The sequence below is a fragment of the Nanorana parkeri genome, unplaced genomic scaffold (genome assembly GCF_000935625.1).
Source record: "Nanorana parkeri isolate BGI_ZX_2015 unplaced genomic scaffold, ASM93562v1 scaffold2179, whole genome shotgun sequence".
NCBI lineage: Eukaryota > Metazoa > Chordata > Amphibia > Anura > Dicroglossidae > Nanorana > Nanorana parkeri.
In genome coordinates, this window is record NW_017308447.1 from 108,027 (window position 1) to 118,808 (window position 10,782).

Here is a 10,782-nt window from a genome sequence, read left to right on the forward strand (position 1 = left end):
TAACTCAAACTGATGACCTGTAAAGGTTCTAAAGCTTCACCTATGGACAACTTGGGGTACCCTTATTTCTTGCTATTTCACGGGCACACGTGATTTTGAGGCTTGACATGTTTGGCATCTATCTACTTGGTGCAACCTCATCTTCCATGGTTTACCTATTGTACCAAAAATTGGGTAATATATTGTGTTTGTAGGCACTAAATTAATTTGAATGCATTTTAATTGGAAATTTGGGTTTGATAAACTGTTGCAGTAATATCGTGTGACATACAAATTTGGAGCTGCCACCCCATTTATTCTCCATGGTCTCTGCTTTCAGGAAATATATAATTTTAGGGGTCAATTTAATCAATTTAAAAAGTTCTCACTCTAAGATGGCAGAAATAGAACGCATGGAAAACCTAACAGAAATTATTTCTTGCAATTTGGAGAAGGTGCCAACAATTTTGTCCAGTCCATTTTGGTGTTTTGCGTGGAATGTGTCAGGTTTGGCAATTTTTTCTCCTCGTTTTTTGTGTCATACCAATACAAACAAAAGAAATAAACATGAGAATGCCGAAACATTTGTAATTGCAACAATTTTCTGGGTGAAGTGGTGCATTATCTGACAGAAATGCCGGGGTGCCAATATTTTTGGCCATATCTGTCTCAATAACCATATCGTCTAAAAACATATACCTATGGGATTATACTCTATAATATCTGATTTGATTTTTTCAAGATATAATTTGAAATGTTTTATATTATATGATTAAATTGTAAACTTTCTCTAATGCCTAATCTATATTCTTTGTTATTGAAAATATAAAACTTAGTAAAGAATTAAAAAACAAAAACAAAAAAACAAGTTCTTGCCAGCTTAACCAATAATTTTTTGAGTAATTTGTCATGGTTGTCGTAACCGGGGGGTCCATCAGAGGGGAACCCTTTGCCTCCATACTTTGTATTATAATGTGTCAGATATCTATGAAAAGTTTATATTTAACTACCAGAAGGGTTATTCTACACTGAAACCGTCATCTTCCTCCTAAGTATCTTGTTTGCTGTTTGTAAAAACCAGTCTAAAGGAAAACTAATGGTGTAAAAAGACAATTCTGGGTTTAACCAATCATTTTCAGCATATAGATTCTTAATGGTCCACAAATCTGGGGGGCGTGGCAGGGGTGTGCCCATTGTCTATATATAACTGGAGGTGTGGCAGGGGTGTGTCCATTGTCTATATATAACTGGGGGTGTGGCAGGGGTGTGTCCATTGCCTATATATAACTGGTGGTGTGGCAGGGGTGTGTCCATTGTCCATATATAACTGGTGGTGTGGCAGGGGTGTGTCCATTGTCTATATAAAACTGGGGGCGTGGCAGGGGTGTGCCCATTGTCTATATATAACTGGGGTCATGACAGGGTGGTGTCCATTGTCTATATATAACTGGGGGCATGACAGGGTGGTGTCCATTGTCTATATATAACTGGGGGCATGACAGGGTGGCGTCCATTGCCTATATATAACTGGGGGCATGACAGGGTGGTGTCCATTGTCTATATATAACTGGGGGCATGACAGGGTGGCGTCCATTGTCTATATATAACTGGGGGCATGGCAGGGGTATGTCCATTGTCTATATATAACTGGGGGCATGACAGGGTGGCATCCATTGTCTATATATAACTGGGGGCATGGTAGGAGGTGTGTTCATTGCCTATATAACTGGGGGGAGAGTTGGGTATTGCCTAAATACATTGTGCTGGAAGGTGTCCCTCTTTCTCATCTCAGAAAGCTGGGAGGTCTGAATCCTAAACCTTCCGCAATCCAAATTTAAAAATAGGTTTTGTCTTTAGATATCCTTCAAATTGCAACTCAAACCAAAACTATTTTCTAGGGCAGGCCTTCTTAAACTTTCTCCACTCGTGACCCCTTTTTGGCCGAGGACATTTTTAAGGGACCCCAGCGTCGATGGACTCAAGAGGGATTAGAGCACATGTCAAAAAACATTTTGGGTTGTCAGCAGGACAGGAATAGATAGAAAATCCTTCAATGGGGACACTAGTTCTGGTGACTGCTGACCACCAGGGATCTCACTCACATTCGAGGGATTTCCTCTCACTTCCTGTGGTGGCTATTAGACAGGAACTTAAGGAAAATCTACCCAATGGGACGCAGATGGCAAAGAAAGCTGTTCTGTCCAAGTCTTAAATGGGTTTGGTTGAAAGAAGAACTTCACTCAGCAAATGGCCATACCACATACCCCCGCTGTTACTTTAGAAAATCTGCAAACTCTTCCTGTAAAATTAAATTCTTCATTATTCCTTCAGGAAATGGGTTTTTGAATTTTGTTCCTAAAGAGGCCATTTCTCCCCAGCACTCCAAAAGCTCATCAGGACCAAACTGAGAAATTCCTAGATTCCATGATGCAATGCAATTTGCAGTGCTTTTCAGAGTCACTGCTGGCAGGGAGGAGCAGTTGCTGCTGGCAGGGAGGAGCAGGGTGAGCTGAAATGCTGCGTCACTGCTGGCAGGGAGGAGCAGGGTGAGCTGAAATGCTGCGTCACTGCTGGCAGGGAGGAGCAGGGTGAGCTGAAATGCTGCGTCACTGCTGGCAGGGTGGAGCAGGGTGAGCTGAAATGCTGCGTCACTGCTGGCAGGGAGGATCAGGGTGAGCTGAAATGCTGCGTCACTGCTGGCAGGGAGGAGCAGGGTGAGTTGAAATGCTGCGTCACTGCTGGCAGGGAGGAGCAGGGTGAGGTGAAATGCTGCGTCACTGCTGGCAGGGAGGAGCAGGGTGAGTTGAAATGCTGCGTCACTGCTGGCAGGGAGGAGCAGGGTGAGGTGAAATGCTGCGTCACTGCTGGCAGGGAGGAGCAGGGTGAGCTGAGCTGCTGTGTTGCTGCTGGCAGGGAGGAGCAGGGTGAGCTGAGCTGCTGCTGAGCTGCTGGCAAGCAGGAGCAGGGTGAGCTGAGCTGCTGTGTTGCTGCTGTGAGGGAGGAAGCCGGGTGAGCTGAGCTACTGAGTCACTGCTGGGTGAAGGGAGCAGACAAAGCTGAGCTACTGAGTCACTGCTGGGTGAAGGGAGCAGACAAAGCTGAGCTACTGAGTCACTGCTGGGTGAAGGGAGCAGACAAAGCTGAGCTACTGAGTCACTGCTGGGTGAAGGGAGCAGACAAAGCTGAGCTACTGAGTCACTGCTGGGGGAAGGGAGCAGACAAAGCTGAGCTCATGAGTCACTGCTGGGTGAAGGGAGCAGACAAAGCTGAGCTACTGAGTCACTGCTGGGTGAAGGGAGCAGACAAAGCTGAGCTACTGAGTCACTGGTGGGTGAAGGGAGCAGACAAAGCTGAGCTGCTGAGTCATTGCTGGGAGGGGAAGTCAGGAGTCAAAGTTTGCAGGAGATAATTTATTTTGGATATTGGGAACTGTCATGTAAGACTGCTAATTACGGATGCACCGATACAAGTATTTTGGTATGGAGTAGGAGTACCCAAAGAAAATTTCGGTATGCGCCGATACCGAGTACCGAAAGTCTCGTTCAGGAAGCCAGGCGGCGTGTAAAGACTGGCCAATCAGGAAGCCGGGCGCCGTGTAATGACGCGGCGCCCGGTTTTCCTGATTGGCCGGAAACCCGGCTCCATGCTCCCTCGTCATGAGGTGACGAGAGTGCATGAAGCCGGTTTCCCAGCCAATCAGAAAGCCATGCGCCGCGTCATTACACGGTACGCTGCTTCCTGATTGGCCAGCTTCCCGACCAATCAGGAAGCCGGGCAGCGAGTCATTACACGCTGCCCAGCTTGCTGATACCGGAAGTATTGGGCTAGGCATCGGAGCATTTGGGCGAGTACGAGCACTCGCCCAAATATTCGGCATCGGCACTGATACTAGTATCGGCATTGGTGCATCCCTACTGCTAATAGGTTTTGGGTTTTTTATAGAACATACAATAAATAAGCCAAGATGTGAGTTAGCAGTATTGTTTTGGAAGGGAACAAGGAATATTTGCTATTCATCCTCAAAGGTCACAGCAGAAGCACTGAAGTCAGTTCTAGGCAGTTTCTCAACAGCTCAGCTCCACCTGTCCCCCCTCCCAATGCTCCCGCTCCGTTTTTACATACATACAGTACTTACATAAGCTTAGTCACTGCTGGGAGGGGGAAGAGCAAGGTGAGCTGAGCTGCTTTGAATCACTGCTGGCAGGGGGTAACTGAGGAGTTGAATCACGGCTGAGAGGGGGAACTGGCCTGTCGAATCATTGCCGCGAGAGGGAGAATGGGGAGCTGAGCTGTTGAGCCATGGTTGGACGGGAGGAACTGAGATGCTTAGAGAGCAACTTAAATGACTTCGGTGCTTCGGCTGTGAAATTCCCCAAGAACACTGGTCAAGCTGTTTTAGTGATTAATAAGCTCCCCCCAGACCTTGTAAAGAATATAAGCTGGTGTATGACACATTTGAAAGGAAGTAGAAAGCTTTTATTTCATGTTTCCATTCTTACAGATGAGTCAAATGTAAAAAAATTAAACAAGAAGCCCCCGAGCCCATAAACATCTGCCCCTGTAGACCGTGGATTAAGGTGCTTTTCCATAAAACTCATAACTAGCATCTATCTATCCTCAAAATGATTGGATTTGTTGTTTTCAGACACCAGCATAGAAGAATAGTAGGGGTGAAAAACATACTTTTGGATTTAATCATTTTTGATGCATAATGAATGCCCCACGTAGCTGGGGGAATGGCAGGGGTGGGTGTGTGTTGTCCCTTCTTGTGGTCTCGGAAGGTTGGGAGGTGTGACAACACCAGCCTGGTCTTCACTGCTGAAGTATTTGCAGTAGTGCAGTTGGTTTTGATTGAGTGGTACGCATTTTAGAGTACTGATATTCACAAAAATCAACCCCCCTCCCCCCCCAATGGTCGGGTTAGATATGCACTCTCATACCCTCCAAATAAGGGACACCTTGCCAAGGGCACCCACCACCCCCATCATAAAACTCAAGGTATAAAATATAAATGACTCATAGGAAAAAATAAGAAAAATACTGCTAAGGCAGTAATGAGAGGAAAGGGTTAACAAGCAATAGTTACAATTAGCTAAAGGTTAATAATGGTAAACCCGGAACAACTTTTTGTTCACAGTTGCAGGCTTCCTTCATGCAGGAGTCGCTGTCAGCCCTCCTGATACACAGAGACCCGGCTGCCAATTGGACATTTGACGCATTACACGGGGAGAGCTGGTACAGATCTGTGTATGAGGAGCCGCTGTCAGGACTAGCTAGTAAGTGTGCTGGAAAATTGTTGTGTTTGGAATCACCTTCAAGGCTCAGCTGTCATTTTGACAGCCGGATCCCGCTCCCTGTATCAGGAGCTGCTGTCAGAGCTCTGGGAACCGGCTGTCAATCTTTCATACGGTAGGATTCCTTCAGGCTCTCAATGGCTTGCTCTTTGCTTATGACATACCATTCTACGGGAAGTTGGGCAGGTTTAGCCTTGTATTCCTTTGCAAACTGTTTATTGAACTTTTGGAAAATGAATTTCCAGTAATCAGAGGCCGAGATGCTCGGATCTGGCTGTATCTTCCAGTCTGGGTAAAATGTATGGTATTCTTTGTACGGATGAAATTTCCAGTCCGTGTCCACGTTTTTGAAGACCTCTCAGTGACCACGTCAGTAGAGCAAAGTGAAGAGCACAGTACTTTTGAATCAACAAATCTGTATCTCCCCAGACCTTGAGGTCGATGGACGGTGGCAAAGTGCTCTGTGTGTTCAGCACAGCCGGCCTCGCAGGGGACTTTACAGAATGGGCACTGCTTCCCGCAGCCGATCACCTTCTTAAACAATTCATCTTCGGGTTTGAGGGTCATTTGTGCCAGCAGAGATTCAATGCCGAGAGATGCGATATCTGCAAGAATGTCTTCTTCCGTTTTAGAAAGGTAGAAGTCAACGTCGGCAGAGAACTGACCGACAGATGCAGAATTCTGAAAGAGGGTCACCCTAATGTTGTCCTGAGATATTACCAAATCCTTCTCTAACTTCTTACGGATCTTGGAGAGACAATCAGACACATTATTACTGGCTAGGATTTGTGCATCTTTCAACGTTCCTCTCACCTTGTTCAGAATGGAGGCGGCAATATCGGACAGCAAGCCTTCCAGGCGTCCAGGTCCTGCATATTTTTCTTTGATCAACTCCAAGATAGTGTTCTTGACGAATCGCTCGTAGTTGTTAATATACTCCACATACTGTTCAAATTTATCATCTTCAATCAGTTTTTGGAGCACGCGGAGTTGGAAGAAAGTCCGACTCATGAATATCACGTTGTCTCCACCGTGGAGTAAGTCGTTCACAATGTCTTTCCCAAGGTGATCGTTGACATATTTCATTACGGCCGGTTTGAGGCACTGCTGGCAGAACCGCTTTGCCCTGGTTTTGCACTCATCCTTCTTCTGGAATACGTTTTTGAAAATAGTGAGATATTGAGATTTGGCGGCTCGCAGACACAGGAGGGAGTCATTCCGTTCAACGAAGTCATCGTGCATCTTCTGGAACTTTTTAGCTGCTCTGCTGAGAACAAGGAGTTTGAGGTCAAGTTCGAATTGGTCGGTTGTGTGAAGCTTCTTCACGTCATTCTGCCTTAGTCTGTGATTAACCATGCTTAGCAACTCTGAACAAAATGCATCATGATAATCGTTGTCCGTACTAACTTTCTGTTCTACGTAGTGAACGGATTGGTTCAGTAGATCTTCGGCTATCTTCTTTGTTTTATAGCAGTAGTCATCTTTGTCGAAATTCTTAAAACCTGCTGCCTGGTACCATGGTTGTTGTTCGCTCTTTTTGTACCACTGAAGATCGACGTGTTCATCCTTCTCCTTAAACGAAGCATGAGCAAATGCAGAAAGCTTTTTGATATCTATTAACTGTTGACTGATGACCCCGCTCTTGTGTTTCATCTCCTTCTGAAACTGTTGGAGCATTTGTTGGTCAATGTCTTTTTTCTTCATGGGAGGGATCTGAAGTCCCTTTACTGTGTCCTCCCACGTAACCTCAAACTTACTATCCAGTTCCCTCTCGCTGATCTTTCCTTCTCTTTCCTTACATGAATCCAAGAGAGAACTGACTTCTGCTTCGATTTTTGCACTGTATTCATCCTTCAGATCTTGTATCTTACATTTCATCTTCTGGATACCAACAACTTCCCAGGATTTGGCATTCCACTCTTCAAAAAGTTCCCCTCTGAGACTTTTTATACTTTTAAAGAAATCCTGTAGGTGCTTTTCGACCAGATGTGAATTTTCCAGTTCACTTTCGAAATACAAATTCAGTGATTCCTGCATTCTTCTTTCTAGTTCTTTAAGCTTTTCAGGCATGGAAGTGCTGATTGTAATCATCATGTTCTCCGCTATTTCACTTTTCTGCTGATTTTTGATGGAATTGAAAGACTCCGTCATCCAGTTGTACATCGCTCTGCGAAAGCCCCACTCCAGTTCTGAATATTTTATAGACAGTTGGTCATAGGCATCTGCCACTAAGCTGTTTCTGAAGCTGAAGATAAACTTTTCATGTTTCACAGCTGTCCACAAACTTTGCAGCCACTTGAGAAATGTTGGGATATTCTGCGTCCTCTCCGCCTTCTTTTTTATGAACTGAAGCAAGTTTTTTTTTACGGAAAGGATGTTTTCGCTGTATCCAGTATTTATTGGAGCCATAGGCGGGACCCCGTACCACAGACCAGGAATGTACCAAGTGTGTTCATTAAGATCATAATCCATGACGTCATTGAACGATGTGATTCCCTCGAGCTTCTCCATTTTTGCTGCGGCTTTGGTCATTTCATTCAGGTGCTCCAAGAGTGTCTTCCTGTGTCTGATATTCATAACATGAGCGGACACATCACTCACATTCTGATGTATGAACTGGCAGTTGGGCTTCCTTCCGATCTCTTTCATCCGAAGAAAAGCATGGACCACAATCTGTAAAATATCTTTCATTTCTGTTGTGTTTTCCATGGCTAGGTTGACTATGGTGATATCTGACAGCCCAACAACCAGCGTGGCTAACTCATTGTCATGTTCATAACTGTCCTCCTGAGAAGCTAGTTGAGGAGCTTTCAACCCCTCTGTGTCAATCACCAGAATGAAGTCACAACCCATCTCTTGCTTGAAGTTCTCTTCAACTCTAATAAGTGTCATGAAGGCTCCTCGTGTACATCGTCCGCTGGCCACTGGGAACTGCAAACCAAACATGGTGTTGAGAAGGGTGGATTTACCGGTACTTTGCACCCCCAGCACTGTAATTATTCTCATTGTGCATTTTTTTCCTGTTTTGGTGTCCAACTGATTGAAAACATCTGTTATCCACTGCAGTGGAATGCTGGAGGTGTCTCCATCAACCAGCTCCAATGGAAACCCTTCCAATAGAAGATCAGCGGCTATCCCTGGAAGGTTCCCAAATGTTACTTTCAATTCAGATTGATTTTTCTTAAAAAACTTTGCCTCGTGCATCTGTCCCAGTTCACGCAAAAAGTTTTCAATCCCGAGAGAGCTGTCTGTCATTTGGCGGTCAATGCGTTTTAGTTCCGCTATGTTGGTGGAGTATTTTATATATTCGGCCTGCAACTCCGACAGGTTGGATCGAGCGATATTGTCCAGGAAGAACTTCATCCACTTTAAGAAATAAAGCTTTTCCGTAGAAGAAAGTTCGATAAGAGCCTCCAGGAACGTCTTGATGTCTCTTTGGAGCTCCTGCTGGCTCTGCTGGTTGCGCAGCTCTACGTTTTCTGTGATCAGTTTTGACTTATAAACTTCCACATCAACGTCATTAGGTTTTTTCATCCTGAAAATTTATTTCTCATTTTTCGTGATTCTTTTCCAGAGGTCCCTCTGCAGGATCAATGTTTCTTTTTTATACTGTGGGACGTCCACTATTTTTCTGCAGATTTTCATAGCAAAGTGTTTAGCCTTTTGGCAATCACTGGAGCTTTCATCTACGAAAATATCAAGTCTCTTGGCATCGCTTTCAAGATCTGCCAGATTTTTGTGGTTGGAAGACACCTTAGTTAAATTTCTCATAATGGCCTGTATTTCCTTTACAATCTCAGCCTCATTCATGGATGAGTCCTTCACTAAAATGCTGTTGTTCTTCAAGTTGAGGAGTACAGATAATTTTTTAAGGGTCTTCATTTTCCCCCCGACATGTTGGCCTTTTTGTGGACAGATAACAAAGAAATAGTTAGGGTTGCCCTGTGCAAAGTTCTCGATGAATTCGCAATGGTTCTCCTGGATGTCTTCAGAGAAAAAGAACACAGCAGAGGACACGTTTGTAAGAAAGCTGAACTGCTTCTGACTGGAAATGAGATCTCCACGCAAATTTGTGACAGCTATGGGCTCTTGAAACACATTTGAGTTTTCACTCCCACTTGGAAAATACCAGGACATTTCGAGAAGACCTTCAGAGACGGTTCTAGAACGATAGCCAAGCTCCATGTCCTGATGTACAAAGAAGTCATGATGAGTGTGAGTGGGGCTCAAAATTTTATTGAGAACTCTAGACTTTGATAGGCTGCAGTTGCCCAATCTCACAAAGGAGAAGATAGGCATAGCTATGTTCGTTATATTTTCTTCTCTAAAGCCTTTCGAACTTAATAACGAAGGTGGTCTCCATCTCTTTATGATGTTTCTCATGGCCCATAGCATGAAGATGCATTTTGAATCATCACGAGCAGGGAGCAGCAGGGGGACAGCAAACTGGCATGTGGACATTTTGTTCACTATCTCTTGCTGTAGAAAACTGTCTGAACAAGTCATTGCAGCGCACAGAACATCCAGGGGGTGGACAGAATGGGTTAAAGTTCTAGCTGACATCTCAAATGCCTCAAATATATTTCCTTCATTGCTGAAGCCAGCAGTGGCCTCTTCTTCACACGCATTCAGCCTTGTGTTTCGAGCTGTTCCATCCAATGCGATGAGTTTCCTCAGGAAGCTCCATGATGGTATGGTCCTCAAAGAAGATCCATCTTCGTCCTCCTTACTTATACACAACACTTCTTTCAGGCTCAGCTTGGACTTTTTATACTTTTCCAGATGAAGCTCTGCCAGAAGCTCGTCCATTTTTTCGTCTTTAAAAAGAATTAAAAAGATAAAACAATTAGTTTCATAGTTTAGACACAACTGTTGATTTTAAATGTTATTTTTTAAAGCAGATCTGTGTTCTTCTGCCGATGCCGAGCCCATAATGTCATAAACAGCACCGAAGGACATGAATAACGAAAAAAGGCGGCTCCCAAGGCAGCCAGTCATGTGATCAAATGCCTAGGCACTAATTCACAAGATCTCTGCTCTGGCAATCCAGGAGGGACAACCCTAACAATTACCCCCGCCCCCTCTGCCCTGGAAAAGTCATGCTGGCCATGAGTGATCCTGCCACATTTTGACAAGACAGATGGTGCCCCCTCCCCCTCTAAAACACCAGACATATGAGCATTACACAGAAAACAACCAATATGGCAACCCAGCAATCATTCTAAGCAGCCAGGGGTCTACAAAGGTCAACCAATCCAATACATATGTACCATCATCAAAGGGATGAGTAAGGCTCTTTGTCTGTTCACTAAGTGGGGTACCTCTTGACCAGCCCATAGTGAAACCATAGTGATTAATGGGTGGCGTACTAAAAATAAGGGCAAGGGTTATACTATGTACATGGATCTGTCATCTCTTTACAATTATTAGAGTGGAAGTACACGGGTATTGCCTTGCAAAAGTAGCTGTGGCATCATCCTTGTGCTGTACATAGCCTGTGCAGAGAGCA

General features: G+C 44.6%; 1 protein-coding gene across 1 annotated transcript; it reads right to left on the bottom strand.

Moving 5' to 3' along the window:
* Positions 1-5,373: 5,373 nt before the first annotated feature.
* Positions 5,374-10,082, bottom strand: LOC108800960 (up-regulator of cell proliferation-like). Its single transcript, XM_018572939.1, is given in 2 exon segments — positions 5,374-5,627; positions 5,630-10,082. Coding segments are annotated over 2 exon segments (4,707 nt in total).
* Between the last annotated feature and the right edge of the window lie 700 nt (positions 10,083-10,782).